Source organism: Amphibalanus amphitrite, unplaced genomic scaffold (assembly GCF_019059575.1).
Source record: "Amphibalanus amphitrite isolate SeventyFive unplaced genomic scaffold, NRLGWU_Aamphi_draft 000009F_arrow, whole genome shotgun sequence".
Classification (NCBI taxonomy): domain Eukaryota; kingdom Metazoa; phylum Arthropoda; class Thecostraca; order Balanomorpha; family Balanidae; genus Amphibalanus; species Amphibalanus amphitrite.
In genome coordinates this window covers 2062927-2090730 of record NW_024881505.1, presented here as the reverse complement: position 1 = coordinate 2090730, position 27804 = coordinate 2062927, and the positions used below count along the sequence as shown (strand labels likewise).

The following is a 27804-nucleotide window of genomic DNA, read 5'->3' as shown; positions in this document are numbered from 1 at the left end:
GTGAGATGGCGCCAGCTCTGATAGGTGTGGATCAACTGCTCCCAGATCTATGGATGAAAGTCCTAAATAGGTCTGATCAGGTTTATTATTTTATATGTATATCTATACAACACTGCACGGCTGCGCCGTCCGCAACACGCGACTGCAAACGTCTACACACCCGAGCCCGCCCGTTCAACTCGAACGAGGCGATCGCCACTGCCCCTCAGACACCCTTGACACGGTTCAGGGCGAGTCTGAACCACACAGAACATTGCCGAGGTCCGTTATCACACAAAAAAGGCGACGGAGGCCCGCACCGCGCACCGCAGCTCGAATGGACACCTCGACGGCCCACAACCAATCAAAGCCGTGCCTGCAATAGACAAAGCCGTGCAATAGGTGCTGCAACAAACGACATATCGAACACCGGGCGATTACCATCACATAACGTTAAGACTTAGCCAGGTTATCAGAGCGAATCAAGTGCCATCACATAGTCTGAAAACAGCCCGCCTCAAAATGACTCAACTATGAGTAGCCTGGCTGGTGGCAAGAGGTGTTAAGTGGATATCAGTGACATCTGGGTTTTCAGTCGGTACCAATATTTCATATACAATAAAACAAACCAGGGATAGATACATATGTTATCAGTCTAATCAGCATTACCAGACTTACCTAAAGTAGCAGTTGCAGATGATACACAGTTGCAGCTGATAAGCCGCGAGAGAGCTACGAAATCTATCAGATCCGAAAGCACCCACATAATATCTGAGACAAACGCTCGGCGCTGAGGGACGCTGACCTCGAGCGGTGCTGACGCCGCCACAGAGGGCCGTTTTAGGGGCACTCAGAGAACCACCGTGAACCAGTCTGCCAATCATAGGTCTCGCAACCAAATATACACCAATCGCGAACCAGACAAGGCGCCCAACAGCCAATCAGCATCGAGCGAGAACATTCTGCGCAGTATCCACTTTCAGCCCTGACGAGAGTTTCCTTCGAAACGAAGCAGTGCCTATTGAACGAAAATAACGCCTTTCTGTCGCGGTCAAACACACAACTCACGCGCAAACATTGCTGAAAAAGGGGGCCAGTACGCAAGCATCTACCACAGCCCACATGGTTATGAATAAATCACGAAGTAACTCTCAATAAGTGACATCCCCGCATGGTATCACTCCTGTCGCCGACATCATTTTCTGGTGAGTAAGCAACCATGAACCATCACTAGCATGCTCAAATCAATAATATTTCGAGACTGCATAACGTTTGGATTGTTTAACTGTGCGACTGATACAAAAGGTAAGAAAACGCTGATGTACACACAACGCTTGAAAGTTGAAACCAATGCGTCTACCAGGCTGTCATGGGAGAAGAGATGGTCATGCACTAAGTTATCCCAATCTAGCACTATTTTGGGTTGGTCGCATTAGCTTCAGAAAATTGCAATAAAGTTACGTATGTTAGCAGGTAGGTACTTCTTTATCCTCTGTGTACAATTAACATCCATTCGACCAACAATCTCTCTCAATCACCATAGCCGACGATTCAGGACACTTACCGACCCAGACCTGAACGCAGTTCGATCGGCACTCCGCCCGGCATCCAGCCGAAGTCCCCCGACTGTCTACACTCTCATATATCACAGTTCAGACATTTCTCCGTCGAGCACCGTCCGGTTCCCTCACAGCGGCCGGTCCAGATTCACGTACTGGCGCAGCGGGAGCGGCAGAGGGAGACGCACGATACGCTCCCTCATCCGGTCTGCCAGGCGCTGACTGGCCTCGACAGTCGCGTGTCGCGAGGGCCGTGCCCGGCGGCGGCTGCTCATGGGACAGCGGCCGCGGTGCGGCTCGTCTCCGTCCAGCTCCGGCTCGTCCCGGTCGTCATCATCCGAGTAACCCACCAGAAACCGGCTGATTTCGTTGGCGAACTCGGCACGCGACTGGGCAGAGTGTCGCCACATGGGAGGCACGTGACCGTATATGAACCGCGCCGGTCTCCGTCGAGGACGCTCCCGGTCACTGACGTCACCGTCATCACCGTCATCATCACCGTCATCGTCACCGTCGTCGGAGGAGGAGGCAGCCACGCCGTTCTCGGGTTCCGAGTGGTCGCGCGGCGGCAGCGGCGGGGAGTCGCCCAGGCCACTGTCCAGGTGGTCGCACCGACCGCGCTTCTGAGTCTCACAGGGCCCGGCGCCGGCGGTCGGCCCACCCTCTGTGCCGGCAGCACTCTCATCATTGGAGCGTTTCAGGGAGGCGCGAGACTGAGAGGCCTCCGGCGTCGACACGGCATTGTCTCCTGCTTCTGGGGGAGACGCTCCCTGGTCTCCTGTCTCTGTCTCCGTCTCCGTCTGCTTCTGCTGCCCAGAGTTCGAAGAGGCAGACTCTTGTGAGGCAGCCGGGATATTCTCCTTCTGCTCCTGGGAGTTACCAGGGACCGCATCCTGCTCCTGCTGGGGGTTGGCCGTCTCCTGCTGCTCATTCTGCTGGGAGTTGGCTGTGTCCGCAGCGCGCTTCTGCAGGCGATCTAGCCGCTCCTGTCGGCGATCCTGCCGCTCCTGGAGCTGCCCATCCCGTTCCTGCTCCTCATCGTCCGAATCATCCTCGGACGCGCCGGTCGGCTCCATGAACGCCTCCTCTGAGTGTCCCGAGTCGCGTCGGTCACGCCCGGTGCGCCGCTCCTCCTCCTCCCCTTCCCCGTCGGAGCTGCGAATCTCGGCGACCGAGGCGCCCACCAGCGGCAGCACGAACCGTCGGATGCGCCGCTCCTCCTCCGCGCGGCCGCTGGTGGGCCGGCGCCGGCGCTGGGCGCGCGCTGTGGCCGCTGGCGGCGGCTGGTCGGCCAGCAGCTGAGTGCGCAGCAGACGGCGGATGGCCGTGCGACACAGCTGCTGCAGCGGGGCCGGCACCCGCGGCGCTGCCGGACCAGGGGCGCCCGTCACAGCGAGACTCACTGGGCGTCTAGCGTGAGATCTACATAAAATTATCACATCTACAACTTCATATTCATTATTTCATTTTATTAGTAATAATCATTGGAACCAGGATCGATAGCTGTAAACCACGTAGATGGATACCTACGAGCACACACACTCAATAAAGAACACGATATCCTATGACCCTCTGACCTTCGCCGTATTCGTACGTTCTAGGGAAACCGATGTTCCTTCCCTGTGACCTGGCCTCTGTCCATTGTGCCCTGACCCCGTCCCCGTGACCTGGCCTTTGATTGTTCCCGAGAACTGACCTCTGACCCCAGTCGTACTCACGCATGCTGAGCGGGCCGTTATACCTGGTGACATGACCTCTGTTTCCCTGTGACCTCCCTCTGAACCCAGTCGTACTCACGCATGCTGAGCGGGCCGCTGTGACCGCTGACATTGGGCTCAATCAGCCCGGCGAAGGAGACGGACAGCTTGTCCTGCACGTCCCATTCGTTCTCCCCGAGTCGCTCGATTCGCTTCAGGTAATCGTTGACCGGTACCACCAGCACCCCGCCCACCTGAACACAACAGAGAAGCGAGCGCAGTGAACTTTCCGGTACAAATATGTTGCATCCTGTATACCATTATTCCGCCTGCCTGGGCACAAATAGAGGAGTCAATGATCTTCACTGCCAGAATAGACTGACTGCTAACGGATGTCGGAGCACTTCAATAAGCTCCTAGCCAGCGTAAAGGTGGTCATATTTTTCCTCCGTCAATAAGCTATCGCTCAGACGAAAAAGTCATTACAAACTCCGATTACCCTGCTACTGGGTCAACCATCACGCTCCTCAAACGTGTTCCAAGCCTAACGTGACCCTCCTACCCAGTCCAAGGCCACCAACGTCGCATCAGCTTTTCGCTCAACAAAGATACCGGCGAGCGGAGCAGGCGCCACGCGGTCACTGCCGGACAAAAATAGCCTCCGACGCTGCGACTGGAGAGGCACACGCCGGGGCCAGTCGGAGGCTGGGAGTCCGGGCACTGGGCGATGTTTGTTTCATCACACACGGAGTAAGACGGTGACGACGTGCACTACCTACCGGGCGTCACGAGGGGGGAGGAGGAGAGGGAAAGTGCAGTCACGTGAATGTATCGCGTAGAATCATGCGAGTTTGAAATGCGTTGTCTATGTGTGGGCCTACTACGTGACATGATTGACAGTCGCCGACCGGTAACGTCCATCAGTCTCTGTGCACGTGGAATATAGACCGTTACTATTTACTGGAGCCGAATGCCAGGGTCATTTTGCAACCACGCCGAAGGAAGAACGCACCTTGAGCAGCTGTTTGAGGCAGGCCAGTTCCGACAGCGGACAGCGCGCCCCGCAGTAGACACGGTCGTACTGCTGACCGGGCCCGATCAGCAGGCCGTTACCTGAAAACAAACATCGTGAATTGCGTTACCAAAGTGCGGCCGTCAGTATCCATTGAGAGCAACAAAGGCGGGATCATCACACGCAGCCGTATGGTGCACAGGCACCCTAAGCAAATATCGAATTAGCTCAATTATATGCGACCCTCGACACGTCGCTCGTAAACAACTCGTGATTATTTGAACGAGTCTCGCACCCTTTCATCACGTTCCACCACAGATTACGCTAAAACCACTAAGTCTCACATTAAAGCGTGATCTGACGTCGCCCACTCAGTCCACTTCAACCCCGACTCACCGCACACAAACTGAGGCGGACAGAAGTCGTACTGATCCACGGCCGGCGACGAGGCGATGAACTCTGCCAGCCGTTCCTGGGCGTAGTCAATCACCTCTTGGTAGAGCTCCACCCCATGGTTGACGCCCGTGCTCTCTGTGGTAGATAGGGTAAGGTCAGTGGCCTCATGGGATCATACAGTTCGCTTTTAGCCCCGTTTGTTTGTTTATTAGAGCTTTAGGGTGCACCGACTACTCAGATCATTTTGCGTCCATGCTCAATGCCCCGTGGATAGATAGGTAACAAGTAACGGGAATAAATAATTAGTGGGCAACGGTCCGGGTTCACAGTACGGTGCTCAAGCAAATGGTTACGGTAGCCCTAATCAGCGGAACTAGCATGCTTGATCTTCAATATCTTAGAAATACTCCTAAATAGCAGCACAGGAAAGACGACTAACGAATACGAGGATCAATCATAACGATCGCCACTAGCATCATATCGATAACCGAAGGTTTGTTGTCAATAGTTTAAACACTACGAGAAACTCGTATTCGTTAGAATTGTATTTTCTATTGAAAAACAAATCTGAGTTCCCTGACAATTTGGAAAAATATTCTAGCACCGATATGATGCGAATAGAAAGTACAGAGCAGATCGATAACAACCAGTTTCAACAGCGATATCGATGTGAGCATCGATACATCATTGACATGTTGGTAGCTTGTATCGATTAGGCCCAGGGCGCCACTATTGACAGTTGAGAACTCCGTGCTAAACTGAGGTTAAAACTCGGCGCTTACGGCAGCTAGCTCTGGCCTCACCGATAATGAGTCCGACCATGGTGCTGACGTAGCCAGTGCCGGAGCCGATGTTGAGGAAGCTGTGGCCCGGCTGCAGACTCAGGTTCTCCATCACGGACGAGTATATGCACGGCGCCGACAGGTGCAAATTGTCGCTCCGCCAGGCTGTGTCCTGCACAACAGCAGACGGGAGTCATGAGAGGGTGACGCTTGTTTGCGGTGATGCAGCTCCTAAAGCTACCAATTTCCTTTAAACTGCTTGGATTTGCCTTCCTTGACACTGGTGTGTTGTCATTTGTCCTGCAATTTAAACTTAAATGTTCTGATAACCTTTACAGTTTCTTCTTTACGCGAGGAAAACCAGTTTCACTAGTTTTAATGCTACAGGAGAGAAAAAGTCTGATGCATTCTCTGGCTTATCAACAATGATGTATAAAGGCTTTTTAACCAGTTGTTGACTGTCACATGGTCTAATATTATAAACCTTTATGTACCGTAAAGTGGGGCTATTTGAGACAGTGGGGCTATTTGACAGTATTTAAAATCGCTATAAAATGGAGAGCGATTGATTTTTATGTGACATTTTTGTTTAGGAAGGTATGGAATCGAGCGGTAAATCGCCTATGCAAAAATTAAGCATAAATTTCAAACGGTTTTTATTTTATAACAATTTTAAATACTGTCTCAAATAGCCCCACCTTACGGTATGCAGTATGTATGTATGCAGTGGCGTATTTAGGGGGGGGGGCCATGGGGGCCATGCCCCCCCCCCCTTTCCGCCCAGCCGCCCAGATGGCGCCCCAACTAGCGCCGACTAGGCTGATGCTGTTTTACAGAGGGGACATAAATTAAAAAGTGATGTGCAGGCAGGGATCGAACTCAATGTCTCTTTGGGGGTGCCTGGACACCCCTATGTCCTCCAGGGCACCCCCAAATAGGACCTGAGCCCCCCAATGTTGAAGGGCGCCCCTCCGGAAACCAGAATATTCCGAACCCCCAGGGTCGATGGCGCCCCTGAAGAGCCGCTGGCACCCACCTGAACGGAACAGTCGCCCCATTGAAGGTTGATGGCGCCCCTCTGAAGTTCACAGTTGCCCCATTCGGCCCCATCCAAGATTGATGGCGTCCCCTGAAACCACTGGCGCCCCTCTAAAGCACCTGCATTCTTCTCAAGATCACAGTCACCCTATCCAAGATCAATAGCGCCCTCAAGAGAGCCACTAAAAAGAGCCACCTCCCTCTGAGACTGAAGTCGCCCCATTCAAGCCCAATGACGCCCCTCCAGAGCGTCCGGTGCGCTTCTGAAAATCACAGTCGTCCTCGAGGTCGCTGGCGCCCCTCAAAAGTCACTGGCGCCCATCTAAACGGAGATCACAGCTGCCCCATCTTAAGATCGATGGCAACCCTCTGAAACCAATGGCGCCCTTCGTACCCGGCACCCTTCTGAAAATCATATTCGCCCCATCCGAGACAACGCCCCTTGAGACTACAGTCGCCCCACCCAAGCTCAAGGCGCCCCTCTAGAGCGTCCGGCGTCCTGCTGAAGGCAACAGCGGCCGCCCCATCCATGCCCAATGGCGCCCCTCAAGAGCCACTGGCGCCCACCGGAACCGGGACTTCATTCGCCCCATCCTAGATCAATGGCGCCCCTCTGAAACCACTGGTGTCCCTCTGAAAATAACAGTCGGACCATCCGAGGTCAATGGCGCCCCTTCAGAGCGTCCGACGCCCTACTGAAGGCAGCAGTGACCCCATGCAAGCATTACACCCCTCTAGATCACCCGGTGGCCTTCTGAAGATCACATTCGCCCTATCCGAGTTCGTTGACGCCCTCCAGTAGTCACTGACGCCCTCCAGTAGTCACTGACGCCCATCTGAATGGAGACTTCAGTCGCTCCGCCCCATTCAAGATCTTAGCGCTCCCCCCCCCCCTCCTCAGAAACCACTGATGCTAGGTAATTATTTGACAGTGGGGCTCTCTCATCGACAACAAGGGCCCTTTTGAAGATGCAGCAGCCAGGTGGCGCCGAGCTGGGCAAGGATGTGCCAAGCGTTTCTTATAAGGCAGCCTCGTTAGTGCCACCCCTCGTTGCGATACCGCCCCTCAATGCGACGCCGCCCCTTCACCGTACAATGCCACCCCTCAGTGCAAGTGGTGCCCCTCAGCGCAGTGCCGACTGCCGCCCATTAATGCGATACCACCCCCGCCTATCAGTGCGATGCCGCCTCCAGCGTATGCGTTTTTTTTTTAATTGAACCTGCTGGGGGTGTTTGAACACCCACTTCTAACTCAGCTTGTGGGCCACGTTGAGACCCGCAATAGGCGGCGTTCGAAAGAGCGTCAAAAACTTTTGCAAAACTACTTAAACCATTTTTAAGGTTAGGTCGAACTGGTCGAAGGTCAGGTCACCAGAGACAACCGAAAATCAAATTTCGCCGATTTTGACATTTTTCGACAAAGCGGCGCGTAAGTCAGGATTCAGAAAGAGATTGAGCTACAGCCCCGCAGCAAAGCGCATTCGATAGCACTTTCTTATTAATTATCTCAGATTTGACCTAAGGTAAACGTTTTAGCCTCACAATATACGTTTTCGCGGAGGACGCTTATCTGTAATACCTTTTGATTCAGATCTGCACGAGATTAGTTTAACCGGCATCGTGTTCTATTTTTCGACACGAATCAAATGGATTACCTAGTATTTGACATTAAAAGGGCATTTTGAGAATTTGACCAAAGGTGAAGGTACCTAACCGGGAATGGTCACATTGCATATTAGTCGATCCGTATTGTTGATAAGGAAAATAATTATATAAGGTGTTTCATTGCTCTACCATATCTCTATCAAAAGTTATTGTCCAAAAACTACTGAAGACCTTTCATTGCCTGATATGACCTCAGTAACATAAAAGGGGTCACATCACGAGTGAAATTTTCCGATTACATGTGTCATATTTACCTGTACCCAGATGTTTGAGGGTGTTTTCGTTCAAAAGAAGAGCATTTCAATTTTCTCCCATTAAAGGGACTGTCCCACCTTCAAAAAATTGCTTTGATATACTGTTCTTGTGTTGCAAGACATAGATTAGGGGCCCCTGTACACGAAATTGGCAAACATTCGGCCCATAGTTGGCTAATTGTTTAAAAATTCCAATTTAAAGCTTTTGGATCGATTACGTCATATGATTGTTTTTTTTATCGGGCAAAGTTTTTTTCCTAGCTGCCAAATCGGTGGCACAAAGTTTTGTTACGCTTCTGCCGCGAATAGTACAAACATTGCGCATGAAATCAAAACTCAGGAACGCTTATTAGATATTAGATCTTAAGCGATTGTTGTTGCGTGGCTACTGGCTAGCTTTCCCAGTACTTTCTCGAAATTATCATTCTCGGTATTCTCTTTTTGGCGCTCATCGTTGTGAATTTCTGCTGAATTCTGGCGGCGGCGGTGCTGCGCCGCGCTCGGTCCGCGTCGGTTTAGTGTCGGCCATTTTCCCACCTGGAAAATCGTGATTTGAACAAACCGGTAAGGTTCTCTGTTCTCTCCTTACTGTTACGTCTCTGTTTTGTTAATTTGCTTCTTTCTCCATCAAAAGTTTCCTTCATACTCGTTTCTTGGGTGTGCCTCCTGTGAGATCTCGTTTTTTCAACCCTCTTCGTGCGTTTGGCACGCTTTTTTCGGCGCATTTCCAACCATCTACATTCTCTAAACATGGCCCCTCCCCTGTCCCGCCCCCGCCCTCCCCTGACCCGCCCCCTCCTCGAAGATTTCTCTCCGGGCTCGCCTGGTCGAGGCTGGGAGCCGCTAGATGACGTGCCTGACGGGCAGTCGTTTATCATCCTGACTAGTCCTGATCGGTCCCTCCAGGGTCTGTCACCGTTTCGAATCAAACGAGAACTCGACACCTTAATCGGCCCGGTTGTCACCGCAAAGGTAGTCCGATCGGGATCTCTTCTAATCCGGGTTAAAAACAAGGCTCAGGCCTCGCTGGCCCTTTCGATCCAGACTTTCCTCGGCAACGAAGTCGCTGCCAGCCCTGCCACCAAACTGAACTCGGTGGCCGGCACTGTATTTGCCCCATCACTGAAAAACATGGACGAGACGGAGCTCCTACATGAACTGCGGCCGCAGGGGGTCACCCTCGTCACTCGACTCCGCTCGCGTGGCCCCACCCCAAACCCGAGGATCAAAATCCACTTTCTGGGCCTTACCTGCCCACCGGCTATATACGCGGGATATGAAATCTTGGAGGTCAGGGAATGGGAGCCCAGCCCCCGCCTCTGCCGACAGTGCGGCAGCTTCGGCCACAACCAGACGACCTGCAGGTCAAAGCGACTGAACTGCCTGAAGTGTGGCACATCCGGCCACAAGGTCGATGAGTGCGACCGGGATCTCTACAGGTGCGGCCACTGTGGTGGCCCGCACCCAGCCTGGGATCGGATGTGCCCCGCATGGGAGTACCAAAAAAATAAGCTCAAAGCCAAGCTGGCGCCACCACCCCCGCCCCCACCGTTCCCGCCGAGTTCCTACTCGGAGTCAGGTGCCTCTGAATATCCGGCGCTCTCGTCCTCTCCACGCAGGGCCTCACTCACGGACACCGTACCGAGTCGCGAAAACCCGCCGGTCCAGAGTCGCACCCCGAAAGCCCCTGTCCGTCGACTGCTGAGCGCGCCCGAGGCTGTGGAGACCCCCGCGCCTGAGCCGGAGCGGGTGACTGAATCGCCCCTCAGCCCGGACGGAAAGCAGACGGAGACGTCGGCCGGTCCTCCGGCTGTCACCCCGGGACAGGCGCAGTGCGACCGCGGCGACGACGAATCGGTTCCAAACAGCACCGGCAACATGGTGATGGAGTCATGGGTCGACAGTATCGTGGACACAGGGGCGAACTCAGACGTTTCTGACACAGAGACCGTCTCTACAATCGTGGGTCCGGTGGCCTCTCCGCCCGCCGACTTAGAGACGGATGAGGCCGCCCCAGCGGCGAGCCAGCATGTAAACGCAGACACTCAGCACCCGCGAGCCACGACACGCGCCCCGTCCCCAACCCCGTCAGAGGGGATGAAGACCAGAGCCGCAGCGGCGGCTGCTCGTGAAAAATCTGTTTAACACTCAACACACATAAAACATGCATCGATCTGATGAATTCGTCCTCCAGTGGAACACTTCCTCTCTAGTGAGCCACTGGGGCGAATTCAAGAACTATATATTAAATAAAAAACCGTTGATAGCCGCCATTCAGGAGACCCATTTTCTGGACTCAGATTCCTCTAATTACAACTTTAACATACGTGGATATACTTTATATACAAATAACGTAAATGAAAAACCCCGCCGAGGCGGCTCGGCCCTTTATATTGCTAATAACATCTTGCACCACGAAATTCAGCTCCGCACCACGCTTAACGCGGTCGCAGCTCAAGTCAAAATAGCGCAACATGACCTTGCCATCCTTTCCCTGTACCTTTCCCCAAGCCACCGCTTTTCCTCCTCTGAACTCCGCCAATTGTTTGTCCAGCTTCCCCACCCCTGCCTAATACTAGGAGATTTTAATGCCCACCACAGATCCTGGGGCTCAACAACGAACAACGCGCGCGGAACACTAATTGATAAGATAATGGATTCACTTGATCTCATTTGCATTAACAACCGCACACCCACTTTCACCAGACGCAACCAAGGTCAAGTCATACACTCCGTCATCGACTTGGCCTTCACAGACACTAACACCGCGACACTTTTCACTCAACACGTCGGAGATGATACATTGTTTAGCGACCATTATCCCATTCACTATCAACTTAATGTCCCTTCAGGACAAGCCAATTTTACATTTCTTCCTCGTTGGAACTTTAAGAAAGCTGATTGGGCCTCCTTTCAAAAACATATAGATGAACACACTCCCACCCCTCCCCCTGACATCAACACCTTTTTAAACGTGATTCTCGCTGCTGCTCACCAAAATATTCCCCATACCCACCCCCCACGTGAAAACAAAGCTGCCCCTTGGTGGAACGCTGACTGCAATCGAGCTATAGCTCTGCGGAAGCGTGCCTTACGAGTCTTTAACAAATGTATTTGCGATTACCATGAAAATGCCCTCCGGAAGGCCCGATATGATGCTTCACAAATAATACTTAAAGCAAAACAAGAAGGATGGCACTCCTTCTCTAACAGCTTTAATAGATTTACTCCCCTTTCTAAAATCTGGTCGCTAATTAGAGTTTTTTCGACAAGGCGCAGCACAACTTACAAAATTCCTCATCTCTACATTAACAACACCCACTACACCACTCCCCTTCAAGTTGCGACACAATTCGCCCAACATTACGCACGAATATCTTCTGCTCAACAATACACACAAGTACAACATGACAGCTTTAACACAACACTCGACACCCTCTCCTTCGACTCAGCAAATACTGAAAATTATAACAAGCACTTTGACTTGTTCGAACTTAGACACGCCATATCTAGATGTGGTGAAACGTCGGTAGGGCCGGATCAGATAGCCTATCCTTTCTTCAAAAACCTTTCTGAATCCGGCCTTGAAAACCTTTTGATAGTAATCAATAATCTATGGGAAAACAATTTGTACCCCGAGAGCTGGAGAAACAGTACCATCGTCCCAATCCTTAAACCCTCCAAACCACCCTCCTCCCCCTCTAGTTATAGACCTATATCCCTAACCAGTTGCGCTGCTAAATTGACAGAACATATGGTCAATGGACGGATTAGGGCATATCTAGAAGGTAACTACCTCCTCTCTCCACATCAAACAGGATTTAGGTCCGGCCGCTCCACGGCAGACAATATAGTCCACCTCATTGATGACATCCAGAAGGGCTTCCAAAATGACATGTATACATTTGCAGTTTTCATTGATTTTCAAAACGCCTTTGATAAAGTAAATAAACAAGCCCTTCTGATCAAACTTCATAAGACAGGTATTCGCGGCCACATGGCCCATTATATCTCTAATTTCCTCAAAGATAGAACATTTAACGTACGATGCGGTAACACATTTTCTCCCAATCTTAATCAGGATCACGGCCTCCCTCAGGGCAGTGTCCTCTCCCCAACCCTCTTCCTTATTATGATTAACGACCTTTTTCAAAACCCACCTAGTAGCCTTAAGCATTCTATTTTTGCCGATGATGTGGCCATTTGGGTAACGCGAAGAAACATTGACTCGGCTTTTGCCTCCGTTCAAAACGCAATGGAGGATATTCATAGCTGGTGCGATAAATGGGGCCTAGTCTTGTCGCCCAGCAAAACAGTAGCACTTATATTCTCCCATAAGTCCCGTTTTAAATTTGATACCGAACTTAAAGTAAAGAACCAAACTATCAAATACGTTAAAACGTTCAAATACCTCGGCATCACACTAGATAGTAGACTCTCCTTTAAACATCACTTTGAAGACGTTAAAATGCGTTGCACTAGGCGCCTCAACATACTTAAGTGTATAGCAGGAAAGGATTGGGGTGCTGATCGCAGCACCCTCCTTAACCTATACACTTCCCTAATCCGTCCTATCCTGGATTACAACAGTTTTCTATTTGATGATATAGCTTCTAACCAGATCGAATCACTTCAAGTTATACAAAATAAGGCCCTGCGTATAGTTACAGGAGCCCAATGCACCACAAATATCAAGGCTCTCCACGCAGAATGTAATATTCCTCTTCTCTCTCACCGCCGTAAACTCCAACTCCTTCGCTTCTATGCGCGCACTTTCTTGTCCCCTTATTCGCCTTCGCACCGCATTGTCTCCAATCGATATACGGACGACCCTCCCACAACGGCCCAACTCAAATACCCGATAATCGCCTATCGCATAGAAAGGACACTCAGTGATTTCCAGTTGGATTTTCCATCTATTTTTCATCGGCCACCCATCTCTTCTTTCTTTCTGCCAGCCATAGAGAATATTGCATTCCTGTACGCAGAGGCAAAATCAAAAGTCACAAAAGAAGAAAGCATTCAACTTTTCTATGAGCATAAAGAAGAACATAAAGACTATGCATACATATATACAGATGGTTCAGTTTGTGACGGGAGGACGGCAGCCGCTGTCACATCTGACCATCATAACAAAACAAGTAGGCTACACGACGACCATAGCATATTTAGTGCTGAGTTGATAGCCATTCACTCAGCACTCAAATATGTCTCATCGAAAAACATAGAAAAGGCTGTGATCTGCACAGACTCAGCTTCATCGGTAAAGGCAATAGCTCACAGAAAAATGGAAAAAAACGAAATCGTTTATAAAATAAAAAAGATGATTATTGGCTTTACCGATGAAAACAAACACGTCATTCTCCTGTGGATTCCGTCCCACGTTGGAATACAGGGGAATGAAAAAGCGGACAAGCTAGCCAAAGAAGGTCTTCATCTCCCATCTCGAAATCATCTCGCTCTCCCCCTTCCGGATTTTCTGTCTTCGCTCTTCCGTGCCTTCCAGAGATACCGCCAAAAATGCTGGATAGATGATCATACACCACATCTCTTCTCCATTAAACCGAAACTTTGCCATTTCTACTCTTCCCATCAAAACACAAGGATCAAAGAGAGAGTCCTAGCCAGGCTCCGGCTCGGCCACACACAACTCACCCACAACTACATCCTGGACAGAGCACCTCCACCCATATGTCACCACTGCCGCGACCACCCACGCTACACCATCTCACACTTCCTCCTCCACTGCCCACACCTACACCAACACCGCAGACATATAGTACAATACATTAACACACATGGACTCTCTCTCGACCTTCCGACTCTTCTGGGCGACACTCATCCGGATATCCACGACCTCCTGTTCGTCTTTCTCGCCGACGCTCGGATCATCAAGAGCCTTTAGCGTGTTAGGGCCGCGGCTGCCGCCCCTAAAACGCTAATCAGAGCCCTCGTCTCCCGGCTCACCCCCAAACTCACACATTAATTAATCGCGGTTACAGGGCTTTTTCCCTCGCGCCGTTTTGGCTTAGGTGCGAGGTTTTTGCCCTTTGCGTTAGGCGTCGGGTTTTTTATTATTTAGGACTTTTTCTCCCGACCATTACACCCCACAACAAGGCCCCGCCGGGGGGCTGGAGCCTAGAAGGTCTTATACCTTCTGTCAGTGCGATGAAAGCTTCCCGGCTCCATTACACTGACACCAGCTCACAAGTGTTCATGTCTATTATGTATTGTTAATAAAAGTCATTCCCACTGTTGTGTTTGCGACTCCAGACATCTCGGCTCTTTGGCTATACACGTAAGTACCTCCCTTAGCTTTGATTCCACATTAAGATAGGATCCCACGTTGTTTTTGCTACCGGGTTCACATAAACCGGTTTAACGTAAGACTTGCTGCCCGGCGAAAATTGCCGGAGTAACTGCCCCCTGCTCGGGTATGGCACTAGGCCGACCGAGCAAAAAAAAAAAAAAAAAAAAAAAAAAAACTCAGGAAACTGGTATTTTAGTAACATGCAAAGTAACACAAACATGTTCAATGTTCATGGAAAGGATTGAAATGAAAATTGGAAAATTGAAGCTTGAACTTTGTCAAGAAGAAGGTCGCAAACTGCAAAGAATATCAACAAGGCCTTATTTATCATTTTTAAAAGATTATAGAATGGCATATTATAGAATGCTCCCTAATAAGCAAAAGCAAGATATTGATGCTTGATTATTGATGCTGCCCACAATGTCTTGGGCACATGGATGATGGAAGTGAGCTCAACTTCAATAATCAGACCTAAGAATCACAATGGATATAGCCATGAGCCAGACTGCAAAGTATGGCAATTTTGTCCAGATGTCAGTGCAGACTCCTTCGTCTGGTGCGGATTTAAGTGTAGTGCGGTGTGGATTTGCTTTGGTGTGGTGCAGATTTAGTGTAGCGGGGTGCGAAGTGTTCTCTCAGCCCCCTTTGGTGTGAATTTTCTGGCTCAGTTTGCAGGGTTTGTGTAAATATTGAACTTAGGCCAGTGCTCCTTGGCGACCTGCGAGCCATACTCTGCAGTACTGGCCTGGGCCCATGAGCAAAGTAACATAATATAGTCTGTTCAAGATTCAATATAATAAGTCTGCAAAACACATTCCAGCAATTGTAATTGAAGCAGAATGAATTGTAGTGACCTGCATTTGTATTTTTGTTGTGTCTGTGAAAAATAATAAATATACCTACTTATTGGAAAAATCGTGGCCTTTCAGCACATTTGGCAGAGTTGTGTGACTCTGATGTAGTGGCTCATGTGGAACGCAACAAGCTGCGGAACAAGCTTGAATAGCATTTTGCCTCAGGGCTATCTGCCAGAAACATTTCATCTGCATGAATTTATCTACAGGCAAGTCTGACAAATTTGTGGATTAACTGGGGACCTTGTAAGCCTGCATATTAAATTCTAGCCTACCAGCTCAGCCCTATCCTCAGTTTCAGCATTCAGCATGATAACAGTTCAGATCAAGTTCTGATTGTCACCACTGAGACACCAATGGAGTCCTCTGAAATTTTGCCTTTTAATTAAATTATTTGTAAGAGTTTCAAGCTATATTTAGACCAAACATTTCACTCTCAAAGATCTGCGACCTACCCCACTCGTCCAGTAGGATGCCTGGCGCGCAAGCCGCAAACAGTCCAGCAGTGAGCTGCCAGCCGGCACGCAAGGCAGCAGCAGGCAGCGGCAGCAACGGCAACTGGTGAACACGTCTTGGACTGCAGCCACGACATAATCTAGGCTAGCGTCTATTCAATTTGTCCATGTACAAGTCCCACAGCTCCTGCCCGAGGTGCCCGAGGTTGCGCAAGTCAGGGAACTGACCAACCTCCAGCCCAGGCATGGTTCACTGACTCAAGATATTTCAACTGACCAGTCAGAGTTCATGTTTTGCAACTTTTATCCAAGTTATTTGTAATTGTAATATTCTAAACTGAATTTTAGTCATGACTTCATTTTTCAAGAGCTACAAAGAACACACCTTCCCTGTGCAGCACGTCTATTGTCCTAACATTAGTCACATAGTTGCAAGAAGCGACTTGAATGCGGAACCTGCCTGTTTTGAAGCCCTGTTGTCTGTTGGGTGACACTGCACAGAGGTAAGGATGGGGTGTGATTTTGCTGCTGTTTGTCAGGTTCAATATGTGTGTCAATGATCACAAAGTACTCTAAAGGTTTAAAAAATGCACAGCATGGCCTAACAAAGCACATTACCTAGGTTTTGACAAGCAGCGCAGTGACTGTGGTACAAAGGCCCAGTCCTGGTCCCATGCTCATGTTAGTAGCTGGATCTGCTCCCAGGAAACAAAGGTAAAACACTATTGACAGCTTTAAGATGAAATCTGCAGGAAAACTAAGCCATCTATAAAATCTAACATAAGCTTAAAAGCGCAACAGAGCATTTCTGATTCAACGTGCAGCACTTCCGCTTTCATCCGCCATCAGCAACTCAGTTCAAAGAATGATGCATTACATCACTAAAATTTATTTCAAAATACCTCTGCATGGTGTTTACACAAACAACAGTTCTTTACTAGACATGGTCGACCTCAGGCCACCCACACTTCAGCAAACAGGGTATTATCAATGTTTAACGGCTCAAGGTTAGTCGTCTTGGATGTTCAGAAATAAAAAGGTGAACATTCATTGTCTCTTCCTTATTTGTCACCATCAATAGATTGTGGACTCCTCAGAGCATGTCTTGATTATGGAGTTGAAACAGCAGTGAGCAAATCATTTATGATTTTGATACTATGATTAATTTCAGTGAGTTGCACACTTGAACTTGACACCTGCCCTGCCATTGATAAGTTCATGGCTCTTGCATTCTTCAGTCACATGTAGGACGGCCTCTTAAATATTTAAATACAAAAATAAAAATACTGCTAGAATTAGAAGACTATTAGAATTAGTTTGGCATATCAATTTAATTCTCCACCTCGTGGCGCCGGGCGCTGTTCCAAGAGGCGTTGTTATTTTTCAAGGTTTCAATAAAAAACAAGTCGACAGATACAGAAACTTCGGAAAAGGCGGAAACGTCACAGGTTTTAAGTGCCAATACCAATACATTGTGGCACTTATTTGCACAGATGTCAAAATCAAACACGAATTTATTTGCGATGAAGTAATTGCTGGAGAAACGGTTTTCACGACTCTGATTTTCAAAGAACGCCCATCAAGATGGCTATCTCAACTCAATTCTAATGTTAAGGTGGGACAGTCCCTTTAACCCGCGCCATGCTGGGGAGGGGGCGTTTTACGCCCCCCCCCCTTAGGTTTTTTTGCAAATATCTCCAAAACGGCGTCGCGCAGCGCCACCGTTTTTGGTACACCTGTTCATACATCTTTTCCACACATCTTGTGAAAATTTCAGACCCGGGTCGTTCAAGGTCAGGTCACGTCAAGTGACCTTACCTCAGAAAAAGTTTAAAGGCTCGCTATAGCTACACCGACTGAACGATCACTTTTCAAACTTTCAGAGATTAATAAGAACAAAAACATGTATAAAATGTTTATCTCGGACTTTTGATTTCTATGACCTAAGGTCAGGTCAATTTTGCAACCTCTCCATGAAAGTCAATTGGAAAAAATTGAAATTCACCTCTTTTGAACGAATGTGGTTCAAAACCCTCTCAAACATCGGTTCACAGGTAAACACAACACAATGAAAAAATGCACCTGTGACCCTTCTGTGTGCCTCTGAGGTCATCTCAGGTCATGAACGGTCACCAACAGTTCTTTAGCTATAACTTTTGATAGAGACGTGCTAGAGCGGTGAAAACACGTCAGATGTGTTCAGTTCGACGATACAGATCGACTGATATACAGCATGACCGTTTCCGGTCAGGTCATGACCTTGACCTGAGGTCAAATTTTCAAAATATCCTTTCAAGGTCAACGAATAGTTCATTCGACGCGTTTCGACGAGAGGAAGACGATGCTGGCAAAATAAATGTCGTCACTGTCTTGAGTCAAAAGTTATTGCAAAAAATGTTTTTAACTAAAACTGCAATTTTTGGAGTTTTTGCCCTCTGGAGGCTAGTTACAGTCAGTCACTGGAGGCAGTCATGCATGTCCACAAGTAGGGGCTGCACGCACTAGACATCGAATTGCAAAGGTGATTTGTGGAGAAAAAAATCCAGAACGTATGTCAGCGTTCGGTCGCCTCTGACTGCAGTCGCTGCTGGTATGACAATGAGTTGGGATCTCATGGTGGATCTCTGGTCTTTAATGTTCAAGTCTTCCCTTGATCCCAATTTAGGCAACGAGTCGCAGCGTGAATCCTACATACGTGCGGTTTGAGATTCTAAGCACGGCCACCCCGGTCGACCACAGGCTGCAGCCCACAGGTCACTTTGGATCAGTGAGTAAGCCTGTATTTTTTATTTTTTGTGCAAAGAATATAGATTGTGCCTATCGATCAACGTATATTTACCGCTTCGAATTCGCATGGATGCGTATTTTGAGAATAAAATGCCTGTAGCCTGAGCTCACTTCCTATATCATGCTTAAAAGCTATCAAGATCAAGGTTTTTATAAAAAAAAACACCGGGCTGCAAATTGCATTAATTGGATTTTATGAAAAATCGGCGAAAGCTGGTTCTTATACTCGTATTTTGCAACACCTAATAAATCATACATGAACATGACGTTACATTTTAGACTGACGCCCCTGTCACTAGCTGACAATGGCGCCCCTCTCAAGGGAAAAAGTCGCCCCCTCGAGCACCATGGCCCCCCCTTTCGCTGATCTCTGGCTACGCCACTGTATGTATGTATGCATAAATGTGTACCGCAGTACCCCCACACCTTGTATTCCCATCCATAGTCCGATTTCGCTCTCAGCTGCAATCATTCACCCAATCAACCTACCTTGTAAGCACTGTCCCTGCACTCCTCTGTGAAGTAGTTGCCACGGTCGACTGCTCGGAACACATGTTCCACACCACCAGTGGTGATGCAGTCCCGTTCCACCAGGTTGTCCACCAGGTCATCGTTGTCCTCGCCCGTGCTGACCGTGCTCCCCATCCTGGTTCAGTTGGTCTTCCTCTCGGGCAGTATCTGCTCAGGCAATGCTGTCACTTGACTGTGCAGACTGCAGAGTGCACACCCTGAAAGAGTGGGGATAGAATGTTGATGTAAGTTGTGTAGCAATAAGGTAAGGGAAAGGAAAATGTCATGCAGCCGATCTAGCTAGAAAATAATTGGACATTAACAGTAATGGATACCCATAAACTGGATAGCATAGAAGAAAACAAAAGAAATGCACTCCCACACAGTATACCTACAAACTTGAAATAATGGCTCGATTTTTTGGACGACGGTGAAAACAGGGCGCCTGGGGCGTTTTGATCAAGGTTCGTGAAATTCACACATCAACATGACATTTAGCAGCTTGAAGGCCCTTGGAGGGGGGAGAAGCTCCAAATTTCACATGACTAATATGCCCTCCGCCGCCCTGTTTTCACCGGCGTCCGATTTTTTCTCTCCGCTACCCAACCTTAACTATAATCAGCACGGGTCAAGCTAAGACAAGTTTTAGTAAGAACATAAACCAGGGATGCTTAAGTCGAGCACTGCAAAACGAGCAATAATGTCACATTTGGCACACATGACATACTAATACCCTAATGACCCTAATCATGAATAAACAACAAGCAAATAAACAAACCCTTTCAGAACAGCCTCCATATTTCATAACACTCTTCATATTTTCGGCCTTTTAACGGTAACGGTATATTTACAATTCACATACACTGTGCAGAAAAGCTTCAAATGCCCCCTTCAATTCTTACCAACTTTATTCCAGCAACAGCCCCCGACGTGTGCGGGACGTCGGAGGGGAAGGAGCTCTCGAGTTTAGCTGCGATCTCTCGCGCGTTACTGAGGGTTTTGGAGTTTTGGTTCATTGGTTTATATTTTCCTTTTCGGTTGCAAGGCAAGCTCTTTGTGGTTAGAGGTGATGAAGTGATGGATCGAAGGCGGCCCGTCAAGCGGGTGCGACCTGACGAGTTTTTCTTTGGCGGAGGAGAGTCTAACAACACAGGCTCTTTCTTGAAGGTAAAGTTGTTATCTGATGTTTCATTTAAATCAAAGGGATGGCCCTGGGTTCAGCTCGGAATCCGAGGGATACTGGGACCTGATGATAGGTTGGCTAAAGCTAGCCTCTTGGCTGATGGTGGGCTGTTGATGAGAACAAAAAATGAGTCTCAGACCTCAAAGATTCTGAAAGTTCAAATGTTTGCAGGTGAGGAGTGTCAGGTGATCAGGGATGAACGGCTCAACACCTCCCGGGGTATCGTGCGGGCCCATGACCTGATCGAACTGTCTGAGGAGGAAGTAGCAGGGTGGTTGAAAGAGTTTGGTGTCACAAAGGTCAAAAGGTTCACAAGGAAGGTCAATGGGCGCATTGAAAGGACAGCAACACTCCTTCTAACATTTGATACCCCCACCTGCCCTTCTAGGATTTCTCTGGACTATGTCACTAGATAGGCATGCGCGCCATTTCGATATTCTGTATTCGGAATTCAGTGAATGTTGGACATATCTAGTCCTGCGGACGAGACAGAAACAATGTTACAGAGGGAAGGCACTGCATACATGTCTATCTCCCCCCAGTCTTTGCCGGCCGGGAACAAAGACTTACATAGATTGGCATAGATTGAAGGGTGCCGTAACGAAACGACGCCGAAAGGCCAAACGACGGGTCGCATTCACGGGAGCGCGAACAAACAAATAGCCCAGGGGGCAACAAAACACAGCTTCTAGGCAACCAGAACGAGTGGACCGGCTGGAAAACGAGCCGGGACAACGATCAAACACTAAACGCGGAACATATCCGAACATCGCAAACAACTGCCGAGTTTGACAATGATAGGGAGTCAGTGGCACAGTCAGCGCGTGAAATTGGGGTCGCGATAGCGGATCGGCATTTGGCGCGGGCGATCACTGCGACGGGGACGGTGGGGTTCAGTATCTCTCAGCGGCTGCGAGCCTGGCGCGGCAGGGGGCGGCATGGCCGGCGGCGACGGCGTGGCATGACCGGGCGACAACGCATGCGGGGACACGCGATGTGGTGGTGAAGTCGACATGGACGGTGACGGCGTCACACACTGTGGGGACACAAGGGGCGGCGACGCATCTCGCTCGCGCGGGGATAACACCACAGGCGGCGATGGCGCGGGTGGACGCGGTGTCGGGGGCCTGCCACGGGGCGCCCGCGGCGGCGTCGCCGGCATCTGGCCGACCACTGGAGTCGGAGAGCCGGGGGGTTGCGCCGCAGGTGGAGAAGTGGGTGGCGTCAGTCCAGAGTTCGCGTGCGACTGTGACACGCGTGTTGGATGTCGGCGGAAGTCGTCGAGCAGTTCGTCCATTCGGGTGTGCTGACGACGAGCCGGAACAACCGGAGTGTATTTGCGCAGGAACTGCCTGTTGCGCAATGTCATTCGGCCGCTGCCGTCGACCCGGACCATGTACTGGTTATGTTGTCGCACCTCCACGACGCGGCCAGTTTTGTCCCACTTCCTGGGATATCTTCCGATTTGGTTTTGGAGGCGGACGGCATCACCGACGGTCAGTGGAGGTAGTCGCCTCGTATGTGCGGACCAGCGTTCGTGGTCCCGCATGTGGCGGTTCCGGAGTGCCTCCTCACGAGCACTCAGGGTTTCGCGCCACGTGGGATGAGGACGGTACTGACCGGGGGGTATCGGGATGAAGTCTCGCACCGGACGACCGAACACGCATTGGGCCGGCGACAGCCCTGTCGTGGGGTCGGGAGTGTTGCGGTAGTTCAGCATGGCGCGCTGGAAGCGTCGCACGTTCAGTTCCCCGTTGTCACCTGTGTTGCCTTCGATCATGCGTTTGACGGTTTTGACGCCAACCTCAGCGCGACAGTTCGCGTGTGGGAATGCCACAGAGGAGCGGCGGTGACGAACACCGTAGTCGGCCAGAAACGCCTGTGTCTCGTGGGCAGTGAACTCCGGCCCGCCATCGCTCGTCAGCTCCTCAGCGATGCCAAATGTGCTGAAGACGCGGTAGAGACAGTCTCGGAGGCCTGCGCTGCCATCTTGTGCTCTCTCAACGATTGGCCAGTTAGAATAACGATCAACGATGACGAGGTACGTACGGCCGCAGTGTGTAAAGTAGTCCGCGCATAGTTGCTGGAACGGGTACTCTGGGTAACTGATGTCCTCAGGTGGGGCCCATGGCTGCGATGGGGCGTTCCGGTTGCACGTGTGGCATCGTTCACGGGCGCGCCGAATAGCTGACGTGATGCCGGGCCAGTACACGCTTACGGCCGCGCGCGCGAGCATCATGCCGATCCCTTGGTGCGCACCGTGGAGACTCTGGAGCACCTCCTCGCGGAGGCTGGGTGGGATGACGATTCGCTGATCATACAGGATGATGCCGTCGCTGGTGTATAGGCCATCACGGAGCGAATGATACTCTCGGAGCTCCTCAGGCATCTCGTGGCGGTGGGCTGGTAGCCCTCCCTCGATCAGTTCGAGAAGTCGCATCATCGACGGATCGCCTGCCGTTGCGTCCCTCACGCGGTCCCAGGTGACAGACCGGATCGTGGTGATGGCGGCTGCCGCTACCTCGCCAGCATCGTCGACGGTGACGTCGTCGGAGAGGCTTATGCCGATGGGAGCGCCGGTTGGGTACCGGGACGCGATGTCGGGAACGCGGTTCTTGACTCCGGGGAGATAGCTGATGTCGAATCTGAACCGGAGGGTCTTTTCCTTGAGATTACGGAGACGGGCGTTGGGCAGGTCGACCAGTGATCGGTCCCCGAAAATCTTCACGAGGGGTTTGTGGTCAACAACGACCGTGAGGTCGCTGCAGCCGAGCACGAAGAAGCGCGTTTTCTCGAGGGCGTCGGCCACTGCCAGCGCCTCGCCCTCGACCGGGGCGTACCGAGATTCAGCGCCGGATGTAAAGCGGCTTCCCACCAGCGTGGTCTTCCAGCCCTCAGCGCAGCAGAGTGGTGACCGACCGGCGCATGTGCAGTATTTCTGGAGTAACCAGAAACCGATACCAGTACGGGACCAGTCGGTGGCCAGGACGGTTGGGCGATCTGTCTCGAAGATCTGGACACCCTTCGTGACCTCCTCGACGATGGTCCGTTTCGACATGTCGAACAGTGCCTGGAGTTCATCCGTCCACGTGAACTTGCCGGGCTTCAGGAGTTCCCGGAACGGCAGCATGGCATCCGCCATGGCGAATGCGTAGGCGACGTGATTGACGACCCCGAACCACGCGCGGACGTCTGTCAGGTTCCTGGGAGTGGGGAACTCGGTGATGCTCTGAAGGAAGGCATGAGACGGGCGGACTGTGTCAGGCGTGATTTCAAACCCAGCGAATTCCGCTGTCTTCTGGGCGAAGACAAACTTCTCGCTGTTCAGCGTGATGCCGGAACGGCCACACATGTCCAGCCATTCCACAGTGCGCCAGAACACCTCCTCGATGCTGTCTCCCCAGAGAAGGGTGTCGTCGATGCATTTCGTGTAGCAGTCGTGTGACAGGTTTGCCGCCATCACGATCTCGTCATAGCGGCGCGTGTACCCGTCACCGCTGGAGATGTAGCCCTGGGGTGCCGCGCAGTAACGGTATCGGCCCCAAGGGGTCAGGAAAGTGGTGAGGTGTCGATCTTCCTCGTGTAGGGGCACCGAATGGTAGCCATTCCAGGCGTCCAGTATCGTCTTGTAGGTCGACCTCGGCACAGACCGGGCTTGGTGGAAGGGACTTGGGGTATGATGCGTCTCTCTTGCGGCGCAGCGGTTCAGGGGCTGAAGGTCGACGCAACGGCGAGGGCTTCCCGACTTCTTGGAGACGACGACCATCCGGTGGCACCAGGTCACCGGCTCACCAATCGGTACGGGCTCGATGACCCCCAGCTGCACGTCGCGATCCAGGGCGGCCTTGACCTCCGTCTGCCAGTGCAGTGGTACTGGGATAGCCTTGTGGTGGGCCACTGGCTCGGCGTCAGGTCTGAGCATGATGCGCAGGGGTGGACCGTCCATCGGCGTGAGTGGCTGATGTTCACAGGTGTTGAACGTGCTCGCAGAGTAATAGTCGGCCAGCCACTGACGCAGGGCGTCGACGTTGCTCTCCGTTGCCGGCATAGGTAGCTCTGTTGGCTTAGGCGGAGGCGTCTGACGGCGAGGACAGGAACATGCGTTGTACTCGTCGATGCCGATCCCATCCGCGGAGATAGACGCGAGCCCGACAGCGGGGAAAGCGGCGTCGATCATGCCGAGGTCACGACAGGCATCTCGACTGAGGTACATGGTGTCGCAGTTCGGCGTGATGTACACGAACTGTCGAGTCTCCCGCCGAATGCCGTCGCGGTGGCCGGATATACGTAGGATCAACGCTCCGCGGATGTCGATGGGATCGCCGTTTGCTGCGTGCATCCTCAGGGACGTCGGGACGAGGTCAGCCTCCGTGACGCCAAGGCGTCGCATGAGAGAGATGCCCGCCAGACAGCTCTGACAGCCTGTGTCGGCGATGACTTCCTGAGTGATGGTGGCCTGGCTGACCGTGCACTGGAGGCCCAGGGCGCCGTAATCGGCCGGTTGGAGCGAGAGGTCCAGTTTAATCGACGGCTGGGGCTGGCTGGGTTGCTGACACCAGCTCTGGGTGATGTCGTCGTACATGTGGTGCCGCATGGCTGCGGCGGTGCATGAAGCTACCGTGTCGTGCGTTGAGTCTCTGAGGCTACAGAGAGCGTCACTGGGAGCGTCATCATCGCCCTCCGGATGTGTAGTCGCGATACCGGCTGCCTGTCGCTGCAGGCAGGCCTCGGTGAAGTGGCCCCGGCGTCTGCAATGACGGCACTGGCTGCGGTAGGCGGGACAGGATTTAGCGCGAACCGCGACAGAGGCTTTTACGCCATGACCTGTCCGACGACAATATTGGCAGACGTCGGCCGGTCCTGCGACTGAACTCTGTTGACGGCCAGCATCGCCAGCTGATACTCGCCGCTCCTGCTCGCCGATGCTCGCTTTCGCTCGCCGGTACTGGCTGCGGGCGGCGGCCACACCTTGAGACTGACCCAGCGTCTGAGCGGATCGCTTACCAGCCTCTTTTGCTTCGACGAAACGAATGGTCTCTTCCAGGGGGATCGGTGTCTGGCCTTGGGCGAGGAGGTCCAGTTGAATATCCCTGTCCGCTAGCCCCCTGGCGAGCGTATCGCGTGTGACTTCATCCTGGTAGCTGACGACCCGTCCGCATTCGCAGGTGACGTGAAACTTACAGACAGCCGCCTGCCCGCGAAGACGAGCGGCGAACGCCCTGACCGGCTCTTCGTGCTCCTGCGTCATGTTGTGGAGCTGGACGCGAGCCACTGCGAGGTTTTCCTCGCGGACGGCGAGACTTCGCATTGCGGCCAAGACAGTCTGTTCGTCCTTGGATGAGAGGGAGCCCCCCGAGAATCTGGTGAGGTCCCTGCGGAGGCCTTCGTCGCAGCATTCAAGCAGCTGGATGACGCAGTCTGTATCGGTGAGTCCGGTGGCTTTCTTGTACTCCGTCCATCGGCTGGTGAAATACTCCCAGTCCTCGCTGGATCCGGCAGCTGTCACGCGCGGTCTGGTGACCTTTTCGGCAGTAATGCTCACTGTAGGCCGGGTATGGGCCTCGGACTGGTGCATTTGAAGAAGTTGTACGACCACGATAGGTGCGGTATCTGCAGCGACGACGTATTCACAGCCGCTGAATGGGCAGGCTGTTGCCATGGTTCGAGGCTCGGGTTTCGACGTTATGCTTGATTGCAAATTAAGATATGTCCAACATAGATAGGCATGCGCGCCATTTCGATATTCTGTATTCGGAATTCAGTGAATGTTGGACATATCTAGTCCTGCGGACGAGACAGAAACAATGTTACAGAGGGAAGGCACTGCATACATGTCTAGTCACCTACAAAGTTGACCAGTACATCCCAAACCCGATGATGTGTTACAAATGTGGTAAATTTGGCCATTCTGAAATGTCATGCAAGGACGATCGTGTGTGTCTTGTTTGTGGGGAACCGAGTCATGAGGGAGAGTGCACTCCAAAGTGTATCAACTGTGGAAAGAGTGGCCACTCCTGTCAGGATAGGAGGTGTGAGATATGGGTCAAAGAGAGGGCAATATGTAGAATGAAGGTAGAACAAGACATATCCTTTGGGGAGGCGAGGAAAAAATTTGAGGATCAAGCACAGAAACAGAGTCCAAAAGCATATGCTGAGGTCCTTAAGGTACCACAGGGCTCATCCCCACAGGAGGAGGAACTGAAAACCAGGGTGGGGAAGCTTGAAAATGCAGTGACAGAGCTGGTGGGCTTGCTCAAGCAGGTTCTGGGCAAACAATTGGATCACAAATGTACAGACAATGAAACAGAACCTGCTTGTATCACTGACAGTGGTGCACAGGGTGTAGAGAGTAGTGGTGAGATCTCATGTGTAGAGACAGAGAGTGACTCTATGGAGGTTCAAAAACATGGTGATGCTGACTCAGCTGAAAGGCCAGTGACTGGATTTGACAAGGAGAGTGGGAAGTGGCAAACTGTGAGGAAGGGCAAGGGAAAGAAGGCAGGCAACATGCCTGTCCTTCCAGCACTGAATGGGGATGATGAGATTTCACCGTCTCCCGAGCTGACTCGATTCACTCGAGCCCCAGGGCGAGGTGGACGTGGTCGGCTCAAACCAATGCAGCGGGCCCAAAGTGCCTCGCGACTTCCTTCGTCCAAACAGTGTTGGCAAGACAATCCCTATCCCCCAACTCTTAGACAATAACCAGCAAAAGAATCATTTCTGTGTTTGTGTTTTTTTCCGGCAAATATCGAACAATTACTTACAGTAATTTCAGTTACCTGCGTTGGTTGCAGGTTATAGTTGGAATCCAGATTATATATAATTTTTTTCCTTATTCTGATTTGCATCTGGTGCAGGGTTTGAGTGTCTCATGTGTTATATTTGGTTTTGTGGTGGTGGTCGCTAGCTTGCCGGGCGATCCTTTTTTGGGTCGGTTCGGCGGCGGGGCTGACGAAACGGGCGTGTTTTGTCGGAGCCGGGACGGTTCGACCGGCGCCCGGGGCAGTGGGATGGGTCACGTGACCCGATGTTATCGCGAGGTCGGCCGGCCGGCCCCGGGGCACGGCGTGGGCCCGGTCCTGGGGCGCGGCATGAGCCCGACCTCGGGGCCGAGACTGAGAGCAAAGGTGACCTTGACCGTGCTGGGTGCTTTTCCATCGTCTCGTTAGTTAGAAACAGCGTTATGGTTAATAGTGTGAGAAGTTTTACCATCATGCAATGGAATGCTCGTGGAATGATTGGAAAATGGCCGGAGATTAAACCTGTACTACTGGAACATTGCAATGATGTGATTTGTATTCAAGAATCCCATTTTCTGCCCAA

General features: G+C 51.4%; 1 protein-coding gene across 7 annotated transcripts; it reads right to left on the bottom strand.

Moving 5' to 3' along the window:
- Positions 1-67: 67 nt before the first annotated feature.
- Positions 68-27422, bottom strand: LOC122380538. 7 transcript variants are annotated; one of them, XM_043363812.1, is made up of 8 exons: positions 27048-27083; positions 20201-20328; positions 19278-19516; positions 5447-5597; positions 4644-4778; positions 4248-4348; positions 3336-3489; positions 68-2904 (listed from the first exon to the last, which is right to left on the bottom strand). In XM_043363812.1, exons 3-8 carry the CDS (start codon positions 19431-19433, stop codon positions 1667-1669), a joined length of 1935 nt encoding a protein of 644 aa, XP_043219747.1. In that variant the 5' UTR covers positions 19434-19516; positions 20201-20328; positions 27048-27083; the 3' UTR covers positions 68-1666. The 7 variants fall into 7 exon arrangements, with proteins under 7 accessions (XP_043219747.1, XP_043219741.1, XP_043219714.1 ...); XM_043363806.1 differs by lacking the exons at positions 20201-20328; positions 27048-27083 and adding an exon at positions 27261-27422; XM_043363779.1 differs by lacking the exon at positions 27048-27083 and having other exon boundaries at positions 20201-20339.
- Positions 27423-27804: the final 382 nt, after the last annotated feature.